Source organism: Leuciscus leuciscus, assembly GCF_965113295.1.
Source record: "Leuciscus leuciscus genome assembly, chromosome: 13".
NCBI lineage: Eukaryota > Metazoa > Chordata > Actinopteri > Cypriniformes > Leuciscidae > Leuciscus > Leuciscus leuciscus.
In genome coordinates this window covers 18,422,519-18,437,510 of record NC_138737.1, presented here as the reverse complement: position 1 = coordinate 18,437,510, position 14,992 = coordinate 18,422,519, and the positions used below count along the sequence as shown (strand labels likewise).

Sequence of the window (14,992 nt, the reverse complement as noted above, 5' to 3'; positions counted from 1 at the left end):
TTTCTCCCCTCCGATATCCGATCTAGCGTTTTGGGCCAGTATCGGCACGATACCGATGCCGTGGATCGGATCGGGACATCCCTAATATATATACACATACATACAGTGGGGAGAACAAGTATTTGATACACTGTCGATTTTCCTACCAGGTTTTCCTACTTACAAAGCATGTAGAGGTCTGTCATTTTTATCATAGGTACACTTACTGTGAGAGAACAAAAATCCAGAAAATCACATTGTATGATTTTAAAATAATTAATTTGCATTTTATTGCATGACATAAGTATTTGATCACCTACCAACCAGTAAGAATTCCGGCTCTCACAGACCTGTTAGTTTTTCTTTAAGAAGCCCTCCTGTTCTCCACTCATTACCTGTATTAACTGCACCTGTTTGAACTCATTACTGTATAAAAGACACCTGTCCACACACTCAATCAAACAGACTCCAACCTCTCCACAATGGCCAAGACCAGAGAGCTGTGTAAGGACATCAGGGATAAAATTGTAGACCTACACAAGGCTGGGATAGGCTACAGGACAATAGGCAAGTAGCTTGGTGAGAAGGCAACAACTGTTGGCGCAATTATTAGAAAATGGAAGAAGTTCAAGATGACGGTCAATCTCCCTTGGTCTGGGGCACCATGCAAGATCTCACCTCGTGGGATATCAATGATCATGAGGAAGATGAGGGATCACCCCAGAACTACACGGCAGGACCTGGTCAATGACCTGAAGAGAGCTGGGACCACAGTCTCAAAGAAAACCATTAACACACTACGCCGTCATGGATTAAAATCCTGCAGCGCACGCAAGGTCCCCCTGCTCAAGCCAGCGCATGTCCAGGCCCGTCTGAAGTTTGCCAATGACCATCTGGATGATCCAGAGGAGGAATGGGAGAAGGTCATGTGGTCTGATGAGACAAAAATAGAGCTTTTTGGTCTAAACTCCACTCGCCGTGTTTGGAGGAAGGAGGAGGATGAGTACAACCCCAAGAAAACCATCCCAACCGTGAAGCATGGAGGTCGAAACATCATTCTTTGGGGATACTTTTCTGCAAAGGGGACAGGACGACTGCACCGTATTGAGGGGAGGATGGATGAGGCCATGTATAGTGAGATCTTGGCCAACAACCTCCTTCCCTCAGTAAGAACATTGAAGATGGGTCGTGGCTGGGTCTTTCAGCATGACAACGACCCGAAACACACAGCCAGGGCAACTAAAGGCCAATTTATACTTCTGCGTTGGGTGCGCGTACCCTTCGCCGTACCCTGACGCGCACCTCCTCAAAAATGTAACTACGCGTCGCGGCGACGCGGACCGCAAGATCTGTGATTGGTCGGCTGGATAGCATCGCGTTTCCTCCTACGCATTTCCGGAATCATCTTCTGCACTCTGCACCGCCCGCCCGCCCGCCATTTTTAAATTCCGAAGATCATTGAAGAGCCATGGAAATAGACCAAGTGACCGAGAGATTGCTTGAAGAAGTGCGGAAATACAGCCATCTGTATGACTCCTTCAGTCGCCATTGCTCGTAGAAACCTAAACTCAAAACAGCCGCGAGGAATGTAAACACAGTGGAACATTAAAACCCACCCGCGCCAACTAGCGTTTCGGCGGTGTAACTGCAGAGCAACACAGACATTCGCAGAAGTATAAACGCTCACGACGCCGTCGCCTACGTGCGTAGCCTACGACGTACACCACGGCGTACACTCGACGCAGAAGTATAAATTGGCCTTAAGGAGTGGCTCCGTAAGAAGCATCTCAAGGTCCTGGAGTGGCCTAGCCAGTCTCCAGGCCTGAACCCAGTAGAAAATCTTTGGAGGGAGCTGAAAGTCCGTATTGCCCAGGGGCAGCCCCGAAACTTGAAGTATCTGGAGAAGGTCTGTATGGAGGAGTGGGCCAAAATCCCTGCTGCACTGTGTGCAAACCTGCTCAAGAACTACAGGAAACGTATGATCTCTGTAATTGCAAACAAAGGTTTCTGTACCAAATATGAAGTTCTGCTTTTCTGATGTATCAAATACTTATGTCATGCAATAAAATGCAAATTAATTACTTAAAAATCATACAATGTGATTTTCTGGATTTTTGTTTTAGATTCCGTCACTCACAGTTGAAGAGTACCTATGATAAAAATGACAGACTTCTACATGCTTTGTAAGTGTGAAAACCGGCAAAATCGGCAGTGTATCAAATACTTGTTCTCCCCACTGTGTGTGTGTGTATATATATATATATATATATATATATATTTATATATACTGTATATTACTTTTACAGCACTTCGCAAAAGTCTTAGGCACATTAGTATTTTCACCCTAAATCATTTCCAAACATTCCTTTTGCCATTAATTGAAATAATCCATTGAGATTATTATAATTATATCGACACAGAGATCTGGTCACATCATCATCGAATCTTTCTGGGATTGCACAAAGAAACAGAAAAAACTGAGACTAAATCCAGAAAAACTGTGGCAACTTTTCCAAGACACTTGAAGTTAGTGGTGGGGATCTTTCAGCGACTTCAATGCAGGTTACATCAGTCAATTAAAAAATGCTGATTGACTGAAACAAGGATTTGAACTTTTCACACCCTCTTGAGCGAGGCTAAACTGAAAAGCGGCGTGGCGCGGGGTTACGCTGAATCTGACGCTTCACTTCATAGAGAACAATGCATTGACCAGGGCTGACGCCTGTCATGTTAAATCCCCTTAACCATTGAAAGGATGCTACTACAAAAATATTGTTAGTGCATTAAATTATCAGTGCACACTGGCATGGCAAATTTATTTATCATTTTTTACAAAATTATTACTTGACCTAGAGAAAGAAAGCTATACCAGATGCAGGTAATCACACGCGCTCTCTCATAATACTCTATTCAGTAATACTATTTACTGAAGCAGGCTATTTTTCTTGTTGCTAGTTCTAAAGTGACATTTTCGATTTGGCAACGGATGCTTGGGCTCAACTATTAAACTGTTAATCAAGCCGTGACTACGAGTGTGGGGAAAATAACCATCACTTTTACCCTTTTAATCAAACGTTGAGCTGCAAACTTCACAGACACAAGGTTCTTTGCTTCCACATCCTGCATGTTGTCAGAATCGTGAAAAAAGAATCCTACAAAATTATTGGGGGCACAAATGAGAATGACACTTCTGATCTGATGGTTGGGAATCAGATGAATCAGTGATCAAACATCTCAGGGGAAGATGTAAGCACTGGGGCAAAGCTTTCTGTGCAAATGTCTCAGGGAGGGTAAATGTTGAGTCTTGTGTTTTACACCAATATTATGTGGAGAGAGAGACTCTGTGTTAGACATTTGTCATATTTAACCTTTTTGGAGGATATTACAATTTGCAGATGGTGGCATTTGAAATCATTAAATCCAAAAGTACTGCGGAAAATTACTTTTTGTTCCTCTTTTATTTTTCATAAAATGTAGCTGCCAGAGTTAATTTAGTGTGAATTATAAGTATAATCACCAAAGATCACAGCTGGCATTGTTAATGCTCATCACATTGACAGATGTACGCTCCATGACACATCTTAATGTTTTTTTAAATAAACGTATAATGTATTAATGCGATGTTTATGCAATATTTACAACTATAACATTGCTGTTGAGGTTTACTGAAAGCATCAAGTGCCAATACATCAATCAGCATGTGTCAAAGAGAGGGTTGAAATTACACCATCCTAAATAGACTTCCCTAAATGTTACATTTAATTAGAGTTTTCCGGTCATTTGATGCGTAATAGAGCTTAAAACATCAAATTAATATATATGCAGCGATGCTAATTTTAATTTCTCTCTCTCTCTCTCTCTCTCTCTCTCTCTCTCTCTCTCTCTCTCTCTCTCTCTCTCTCTCTCTCTCTCTCTCTCTCTCTCTCTCTCTCTCTCTCTCTCTCTCTCTCTTTCTCTCTCTCTCTCTCTCTCTTTCTCTCTCTCTCTCTCTCTCTCTCAGCTTGACTAAATACCCCTAAAAATATACAAGTATTTTAAAATATTCCTATAGATAGTTAATTTGAGTAATTTTATCAATAAATCCTAATAATGTATTGTTTTCCTGTGTATGACAGAAAGAGAGTGTGACACTTCTTTGTCTACGCAATGGAATCCAAAGTCAATTAATGAATTCATCTTAATGAGGATGGGGACGTCAGCCCTTTGTTTTAGCACAGTCGGCCACAGCAGTGATTAGCATATAAATACTGAGAGGGAATCGATGTCTTGTATTTTCATTTCTGTCTTCAGGAGTTAAGTCACATTTGATTAAACTCAGATCAATGCCTTTTCTTTTACACCAAGAAAATTCCTTCACAATTGTCTGCAGACATCTCAATGTCTCTGTCACCAACAAATGTGCTGAACAGATATAGATGTCAAGTAGATTTGACTTATTAAAAGGGAGAACAGAAAACAATTCTTAGGATCATGTTCCAGCATTGACAAGGTTTTGCACTTGTATTTCTTTATATCCACAAATCTTACATTAATAATTTAAACACATTTATTTATGTTCCTCTTTGAAGAGAATTGCTCTTGGAATTGCTCCGTTTATTATTATTCCGCTTCTTCGAAATGAATCACATTTTTGAGGGCCTAAACATGCTGGCGAAAATGTACATCTTGATATGGGTTCAGAATTAGGTGTGGCAAAATGGCTCGATATCGCCACCTATAAAATTTCAACGAATTGCCCCTCCCACTACGTTTCACGGACGCTTACGAAATTCGGTATATACATGTGACGTCCCAATACCTATAAAAAAGTATCTTGGGGCGAAGTCCTAAACGCAACATGAAGTCAGCTGTTTTTAATTTCCTCTGTGATTTTTGTACAGTTCCCTTTTAGTCGCTCACGTTCGACATAATGTCAACGTGACAATGTAATTCGGATCACTTCAGGGAGCCCTATCATCTTTGAGTGTCTTCAGAATGAGCCAATGACCATTGGCATGCGTGAATCGCATCACGCGCCCCGCAGCGCGGGAATAAACAGGAAGCGGGCGCACGCACACATTGTCTTTCACTTCAAAGCTTCCTGTTCATATCTGAACTCTACGGACTGCTACTGAGTGTTGAAGACTCTCTAAATGGTGTAGGTGTGACGGCGCGTGCAGCGAGTGGCCGCGAACATTTCTATGTTCAACAACTTGAGCTTGTGCATTTCTCTTTCTCTTTTAGCCTTTCTAAGAGCTTGTGTCGGTTCGGGGGGCGTTTCCCTCGGTGTACACAGCGGCCATTCCCTGGGTTCCTCAGCACTTTGAGAGTTAGTGGAAAGAGTCTTTTTTCTTTTTTCTTCACAAAAGAGCAACACAGGCGTGACATTGTGTCCTTTTCAGGCCTGTGCGTTTCTGGATGCGGTCGTTCCCTGGCGCCAGCAGACTGCCACAATAAATGCAATTCGTGTTTGGGCATTCAGCACGCTGAGGCAGCTTTTGTGAATAGTTCATGTTCCCATTACGGGAATATGACTATGGCCGCGTTAAAATCGAGACTCACTTACCTCAAGGCAGGTGCAGTCCCCTCGCCTATGCCCCGATCTAGTGTCTATTCTGCACCACAGAATAGGCCTACTTCGGCGCTTAGCCAGGGTGATCTGAGGATTACCGTGAGGGCTTCCCCGCCGAGGCAATCTCCGTGGGCCCCTCACACCTCACAAACACGGCCGCCACGGGAGCTTCCAAAAGAACGTGCTGGCCCTTCTCATGAACGACCAGTCGTGTCTTTTGGGGCTGTATCAACAGTATCAACTTGAAGAAACAGCAGTTGAGGCCAGAAGAGAAGAGAGGGAAGGGCTAGTGAAGAGGCCCTTTAAAGCTTGACAAAGGTCACGCCTTGCAGGGCTGGCTCAACCAATAAGAAAGGGGGAATTTCTGAGCGGGAGTTTCCTCTGTGGGGAGGATTTATGACGCTATCTCAAGTGTGTTTAGACATCTGCCTTACCTTTTTTCTGTTCATTAATGCTCAGATAGATATAACACACCCACACTGCATTCTAAGAGAAGGTGATGTACATCAAAGTGTGAGTCATTAAATGAGGATTAATTAGATAGGAGACATGATACAGGTGAGGTTACATTGACCGTTGGTTGGTTGTATAATAAAATACATACCATAGTATATACATAATAGTACACAAGACAGTAAATCATTCACACAGTTTCTGGGATGCATGTTCATTTATAGATCAGTTCGTCTATGATTAATGCAGCAAAGTCTGTATTAAAGATTGTTTCTGTCTTCCCATTGTCTCTCTCTTGAGCATGTGGCCACATTCTTTTAACACCAATAAAACCAACTTATCTGATCGTGGTCATGGTAACTAGGACTTTCTTGCCCTTTTTGGGGGGATGGGACCACAGATCCCAGAGTGAAGTTTAAAGATTTTTTGGTACATATACCAAATAATTGTGTCTGATTTGTCTCAGTCGTTACAACGCCTTGACCTTAAAAATACTTTTGTTTCAGGTTTTCATTAGTTTTTTTAGCATTTGTTTTTGTTGTTGTCATTTTACTTCGTTTTTTCAAACTTTTAGACATTTTATTATATGATCCATCATTCTAATGCTGTATATTGTATTTCATATATTTTTATCTTTGTATGATCCCTTCTTTGTGACAGCTTTAAGTGTTTTATTTCACTGCAGTTCCATATCCTTATATTGAAGTAATCCATTCTCACTTATAAACTAACTCTGCAATGGACTTATTCTGAAAGCCTAGTTCTCTAGAATATATATATATATATTACACTGGCATCCCATAACACACATTCTGTATGACTTTATGAAGTGTGAGCTAGTGCTTGTTGTTCCAAGTTTAAAATAAGGCCTAAAACTAAATATTTTTTATTAAATAAAACATAAATTGTTGTGTTTATTTTATGATGTTAGTGATTTTTTTTTTTTTTTTAACCCTGCGTTACCAAAATTGGGATGTATCTAAATACATTAAAACCCTGGTTTGTGTTTTTATTTATTTATTTGTATTAATTTATATTTAAAGTCGGCATGAAATCAAATTTGTCAAATCTTCTTTTTATATGTAATATTGTAGTGTTTATTATAAATGATTTATCTGTGCACTTCATTATTTTTTAAAAAGTTAATTTACCCTTATAATCTTTAATCAAATACATTACCCTTCCCTCCCCCCTCGAAACGACCTCTCTTCTCTTTCGGTCACGTGCCATGGCGAAAGGGTGCGGCCAGAGCCGATGAGGGTGCGGCTATCGGTGTCTGTCTCGTTTTGAGCGTTTTGAGTCAAGTCAAGTTATCAGTCAAGTTCACCCTCGAGAGCATCTCGAAGAGTCCGAATGGTAGGCTATCTATCTTATCTAAATCTAGTTATTTACTTATCGGACACGTCGAGATGCTCTCGATGGTGAACTTGACTGATAACTTGACTTGACTCATCTTGGTTCGCGGAAGGCTCATATAACGTTAAATATGGGCTGATTCCTGCCTGAAAATGTAGCTGCTCGTCCTCGTTCTCGTCGCCGGGCTCCTCAATAAAAAAATCCTTCATGGGAGAGTAACGGTGGGGAGTCCGGTGGAGAGAAATCCTCCACAACTGAATGTAAACTGGCATTCAAATCTGCCTCCATTTTGTTTGCAACGCCCCACCTCCAACGATCCAATCAATTCCCGAAGGACGAAATCAAGCCCCGCCCTACATTTTTTTTCTAATTTCAGAAGCCGTTTCACTCGGATATACGTCACAACAGGGAAAAAAATGACAATCTCAACTTCCGTTTCATGCCGACTTTAATGTAATTTTCTAAGTTAAGCTGTCGCACAGCATAGATTTGGGACAAACTATTGTTTTATAGCTACTGCTAAACTTATTTCTCATACATTAAAAGGAAGATATTATAAAAATTAACTGGGTTTAATCATTTAGCTTAAATTAAAAAGTAAGAAATACTTTGTAAGCACAGTAAGCAATGTTTCTGAAACACCTTGATTGCCGTCTCAAGTTTTCTTCCAGGAACGTACACGTCACACTGTTCCCTTTTTTAAATAATTCCCGCCCAAGGCATGCGCAAAAAAAATTGTAGTAACTTGAAATTTGTGATTATGGTAAGGGCCGTGACATCTCTGTCATTTAATTGAATAATTTAATTGAATTGAATCGGTTGACCAATCGCAACATACTGGTCCAGCCGACCAATCAGAGCACATTGCGCTTTTCAGAAAAAGGGGCTTCAGAGAGACTGGAACTAAACCGAGCATTACTGACAGACTGTGAAAAGAGGTGCTGCAATAATGCAAAATATGTGAAAAAGTGTTTTCTAACATTCAAGTATGAAAACCTATTCCAGTAGACCCCAAAAACAAAATCAAGACTTTGTAAAAGGGCATAATATGGCCTCTTTAAGAAAAAAATTAAAGTAATGGGGCACCAGAGTTCATTTGCTATCCTCATCAGGGTGGGAATTATACCGCGGCCACGCGGCCATGGCCGCCGTTGCCCTACACTTTGGCCTTCATGCCCCGTGAAAAAAAAATCATCGTACGGCCACAGTGGCCTGTGTGCCCTGGCCCTGTCCAAGTTCCATGTATAAAGCACCAGTGCGGCATAGTGGGCTTGCTTTGAATTACAGCGAGCCACCCAAGTAGTCTCTGAACTTCAATTAGTTTGTGGATTCGCGCAGGTGCAGTGTAGGGCTGGGCGATATAAAAAAAAATTGCGCTGTGATCCTTGCTCCCCGCGCCTCCTTTTCCACTCTGCGTGCGTGTTTAGAGCATATGTTATGAGAGGCGAATCATGACTACTTCAGAAAACCCAGCACAATAGGAACTACCAGGCAGTGACATAAGTGTACGCTGAGATAAAGTTTTTCACCTCAGAAAAACTGACTTTCTTGTCCTGTCAGCCGTTATCCTGTACTCGTAGCGCACACTCTTCAATTGCACGCGCAAATGCGACGGCGCGCGCGCGCGCTGTATCGCCTCACTGATCAAGTGCAAAAGAAACTACGAGCATGCAACGCCGTTACGTTGTAAATTACACTAAATAAAAGTAATGCAGGTATGATTTTCATTCTATTCTATTTACCAGCAGTTTCCATGTTTCATTAACAGTTATTGTTAATATTGTGTATTTTTTCTTTGTGTTATTTTTTATATTTTTAAATGACTGTAGTGGCTCATACCAACATTGTATTAACAAAAACTAGTTTGGGACTGCTATTTAATAACTTTAGCATAGGCCTAATGTTTATTTATTAGTACTAGTCTTTACTATTAGTCATATTCTTACAATTTATGTTATATATATATATATGTATATGTATGTATATATATAGGCAAATTATAACATGTTTGACACAAAATTTGTTTATAGCCTATATTGAATGTAAACTTTGATAATCATAATTAATAACTCACATTCTCACATGATATAGAGGACTGAATGAATATTTTGAATGCTTTTATTGGCATTTGTGTTGTTTCTGAATGCTTTTATTGGCATTTATGTTGTTTCTATTGTTGTGTGAGGGTGTATACCTTCTGGATGTAATGGCGCTTGGTGCCTTGGTGCCCCCCCAAAAAAAGAAAAGGTGGAGGCCAAATGGCCTTGCCCCGAAAATTACATAATTCCCACCCTGATCCTCATACTATGTTTTTTTTCTTTTTCTTCCTCTATAGCTGGCTCTTGAGGACCCTGTGCACAGTGTCTCTCTTCAGCAGTTTGTCTATGAGAAGCTGAAGGCTCAGCAGATGTTGATGGGAGACCAGAGCTTCCAGGCTCTTATGGAGACGGTGGATACGGAGATTGTGCGACAGTTGCAAGAGTTTATCCAGGGCATGTAAGGATAAGACGACAGCAGACTGTTAAAACCAGTCCTGAGACCAGAGATGCCAACCTTTTAATGATACCCCAGAGAAAAGAGCTTCCATATTTTTTAAACACACACTTTCTTTTTCTTCCTCAAACACACCTTTTTCAAAGTTTGAGACGGGGCAGAAATCTACTTAGACTGAAAAAGAGACACTTTAAAAAGAATGAATTAAATATTGTGAATCAACTTTTTGTAATGGGAAAAGTGTTTGAAAGCGCCATTTAAAGGGCCCAAGCAGTGTTTACACTGAGTCTTCATATAAAAAGTTGTAATTTTTGTATTTATGTAAAATACACTGCATGACAACATTACTTTTTTTTCCCCTTGGGTGGCTTTTCCCAATCACGTTTACTCCTAGATCGGTATATCAGGAACTACTGAAAAGTCATTAACATTTTTGATATCAGATACACATAATGGTAAATGAATGGATGTAAATGTTAAACTTCCCATAACTATTGCTGCTAATGCTCCAACACTGCACCTCTCATATGAGGTTCACAGGAGATCAGAATAACCAAATACATCAGTTTAATTAAACAAATGTCTATTTAAATCACAAGTACAGTGCAAATGTATGAGTGAATATTCTTACTGCCGTAGCAAGCTTACTTTATTTTTTAAGGTCACGCAATACGTGCTTATACATTTATGGAAATGTTTTTGGTTGAAAATGGGATATTAAGAAGCACAGTCATACAGAAGAACGACTGTCACTGTGAAATGATTTTTGAGTCTGAAAAAAAGCCTTATGCTTTAAGCCTTATTTATCCACCACTAACACACCTGATATTGTATCTCACATCTGGAATGACATGCATATGTTACATTGTAGCACATTTCGCTCTGTAGTTTTATTTTCACATATGAGCCCTATTTTTTCATTGATGCAGCTTCAATAAAGTTCAGTACAGTCTAAAAATCTCACTTTGTTGGCTTGCTTGTATAAATCCTAATGGTGGACATTTTCTGACTGCATGACCCTAACGCCAATCAGGGACAGTCAGAGCTGAGCTTTTTAGTGTATTATTAAAAATAGCTCTTATAATGAAATAAAGCACAAAAACAAAACTAAACACACTTGAGTAAATAGTATAAGTAGTTTTGGCCTGGCAGCTTCCAACGATCTCCCTTTTCCCACCATTTGAAAGCCCACACTTTCGTGCTGATGTAATAACCAGAAACTGTCCCTGGTGGCAAGATGTGTGAATCAGGTCCAATTAAATGTGGCATTTCTTGAATTACTGTTATTATTTACGTCTCTCAATATCATCCTCCGTATTTGCCAAGTTTCTTGCAAGTCTGGTTACTACGTGATTTTAAAGCGGAAGTCTTAAGTGGTGCTAGTTATGTGGGGGGGGGGAAGACTCACTTCAGTCATTTTTTTTACTGTACCCTTGCATAAAAATACCATATATGTTTAGATGTTTAGAAAACATGCCAAGTTCACATACTTGTTTCTCTGAAAAACTTATTCTACTTATTCTACTTTAAAATGTGCGTTCAGTGTCGGAATATCTGTTTTTGTCTGTGTGATTCTGCACACTGCCAATTTATCCAATAGTATTTCGACACCCGGGGTTACAAGTTGGTAGAAAACACTGTGCATTGCTGCCATGTATACCAGCAAAAAAAACTGGGTCAGAGATCCATCTAAAAATTTCTGTGACCAGAAGCATATTAAAACGCAGATAAATCAACTCATGAACTTACGGTTACGGTAAGGTGCATTCCATTGCCAATTGCGCTCGTTCCTTTGGCGTATCCTCAATCTGGCAACCCGCATCTGATGAGGAGGGGTTGGGAAATGACACTCCCCAATATTTTGAATTTGGACTGCAGTACCAATTTCAACCGCTAGCTAGCAATATTACATACATTCTTTCATTAACCATTTCAGTCGCATCCGACTCTTGGTGATTCTATGGTCAATCTTCTGCTTTACATGAGAAACTGTCCATGAATTTACTTGTAAGTGATTTTTCCGGGGTAGGTTGCCAGGTTGCCTCCCCATTACATGGCTTGGGACTCACACACACACACACACACACACACACACACACATGCATTCCAACATATGGACATTAAGCATATCCAATTCACCTATACTGCATGTTTTTGGATTGTGGGGGAAACAGGAGCACCCTGAGAACACCCACGCAGACACAGGGAGAACAAACAAACTTAGAACACCTCCTTGTTAGGCGACAGTGCTACCCATTGTGAGCCACTGTCACCCAAATATTACATACTGCACCTTTTAAAGTGTGATGTGTTTATAAAGTGGCTTTGTAGGCAAAATGGTTACTGAAATTCAAGCAAACTCTCAACCACCCCCCTCCCTCTCTCCCTCCCTCTCTCTCTCTCTCCCTCCCTCTCTCCCTTTGCTAGATCACTTCCATCGTTTAATAGGCCTGGCATCAAAGTCCTAAACTATTAGTCTCAAGCTCACTCACCCACGGGCCGCCCACAGTCTGTTCACTGACCGCCTGATTGCACAGAAAAATGGCTATTTTAGAAAACTATGAGATAATCTTTTGGGAGAATAGAAGTTCACCATTCGTGGACTGGGACTGTTACACCATTATTTGAATCAGAAATATGCAAAAACTAGCTAAATAACTCTCAGATAAACCAACATTTTTAAGAAAAATATTGCATGCTTATATTAACAGTATATTTATGACCAGAAAAAGTTTCATTTGGACCTCGAATTCATTCAAATTATTAAGATTGCCTGTCTGGATGTGTATCCATTTATGCATACAAGGATATTGTTGACTGATGTCCCATAAAACTAACATGGCAGCTGAACCTTTTTGTTTAATAAAGCAGAATATGGAGCTGACAGCGTACATTCACTCACACATATCCAGTAAATGATTTCTGAACATTTCCGTTTTGGTTCTCACAGCAACTGACTCATGATAAGTCAAAATCAAAAGCACAATAAAAAAACAACAGTAGTTGAACACTGTGCTGTACAAAACCATGCTAAAAAATAGACATAAAAATGAATATCAATAATTTAAACCGCAATGCAATGAGGAGGAGAGTATCAAAACACAAATAAGTAATGGAGCCTTAAACTCTAGGGACCTGGGCAAAAAGAGAGATTTTTAATTCTAATCTGAGAGAAACTGGAAGACTATTCAACAGTTTTGGCCCAACACTGGAAAAAGCACAGTCACCCTTCAACTTGAATCTAGATCTCGCTCTGAAGACCTCAGAGATCTAACGGATATATCTGGATTTAAAAGATCACAGAGATATATAGTAGTCGATCCAGTCAGAGCTTTAAAAACAAAAAGTAAAATTTTAAACTCAATTCTGTAACAGACCGGCAGCCAGTGCTAAGAGCATAATACTGGCGAGATATGATCAAATATCCGGGTGCCAGTCAGAAGTCTGGTCGCTGCATTTTGAATCATCTGAAGACAATTTATATTTGATTCGACTTTATACAGAGAGAATTGCAAAAAAGAAGAAACTCTTAGCTTTTGATAGCGATCTTAATTGGAAAAAAAAATATTGGACTACAGAATTGATCTGTTTATCAAATGTAAGTGCAGAATCGAAGACACCACCCACATTTTTCACAGAAGGTTTTACATAGGAGTCCAGATCTCCCAAAATCACAATCAGAGGTGCCTGAAGGCCCACGATGACCTCAGTTTTGTTCTTATAAAAAAAACTAAAAAAAACTAAAGATAACCAATATCAGATGCATAACTAGTGATCGTAAGCCTTTTGTCATTTTTCATAGAGAAGGTAGATTTGGGTGCCATCAGCATAAAAATGAAATGACACCTCATGCTTGGTAAAATGGACCCCCAAAGGAATATATATAACGCATATATAACAAGAACAAAACGGGGGCCAAAATTGAGCCCTGAGGAACTCCAAAATGCAGGGCATAGCTAGATGTAGAAAAAACATCAAGACAAACAGAAAAGGTTCTGTCATTATGATAAGTTTTAAACCAGTCAAAAGCACAAACTTTAATACCCACACATTGGTAAAGACGTGAAATAAGGATTCTATGATCAATAGAGTCCCCCGAGTCTACAGATTCTCAAAAATACTATTTTCAAAAAACTCTGCAGTTGTACTAAAACAGCCTTTTCTAAGGCTTTTGAAAGAAAATATAGATTTGAAATGGGTCTATAATTTGATAGGATGGTTGGGTCAAGATTCGATTTTTTTTAAACATTCTTTAGGTATTTTGGAACAGTCACTGTAGGAAGAGACTTATTGGAACGATGTCTTGTGGACGTGATAGGTTTTAGCTGCTTAATTATATCATGGAAAGAGTTCAAAGAGATTGTCTGGAATTCATTGAAAGTTGAAATACAAATAGGGGGAATGGACAAATAAAAATGTGGAGGTATAATATGCTGATATGATATGTCGATTTATTTATTTTTTTATCTGTAAAGAACTTAAGGACGCTGTCACATTCCGCAGCTGATGCATTAAAATAAAACCGCACCAGTTGGACTTACAACAGAATCTAGAATAGTAAAAAGGGTTTTAGGTTTGTGACAGTTTTTAGCTATAATATCTGAGAAATTTTGAGATTTTGCAGCTTTAACTTTTTTGGTACCAGATTAATGACTCGTGCAGTATTTAAAGGACACTTATAATTTATCTTTTTCCCACTTCTGTTCAGCTCTACGACATACCTGTCTAAGATCTTGTGTCATGCTAGATAACCAAGGTTCAGGTTTAAATTGTAGTCGTTGTTCTCTCAGTGGAGCCACAGAATTCAAGATGTCATTACAGATGGAGTTTAACAACATAAGATGTTCATCTACATTTGAAATATTTGAAGGGGAATCACGATTATACATTTGACAAGCCTCTTTGAAATGCACAGAAAAGTCAGCACTAGATGAAGAACTGAAAAAAACGAGTCAGCAATACAAGATCTAAGGTATGGCCATGTTTGTGAGTTGGACCAGTTACCACTTTGGTTAACTCTTTTGATTTTTCCCGACTAATAAAATCCTTGGCCAGGGAGTTTAACTTACAACAAACATGAATGTTAAAATCCCCTACAATAAAAAGCCTATTATATTTAAGAACAGCGGCAACTAAGAAATTTGAGAACTCTTTTGAAAA

The 14,992-nt window shown here is 39.5% G+C and overlaps 1 protein-coding gene across 1 annotated transcript in view; it reads left to right on the top strand.

The window, feature by feature from the left end:
• Window positions 1-10,792, top strand: part of ipo11 (importin 11) — a 172,381-nt gene extending 161,589 nt beyond the window's left edge. The window contains exon 30 of the mRNA XM_082187980.1: window positions 9,675-10,792. Coding sequence (XP_082044106.1) covers window positions 9,675-9,839 — 165 coding nt within the window. The 3' untranslated portion in view covers window positions 9,840-10,792. The remainder of the gene's footprint in view (window positions 1-9,674) is intronic.
• The last annotated feature ends 4,200 nt before the right edge of the window (window positions 10,793-14,992 follow it).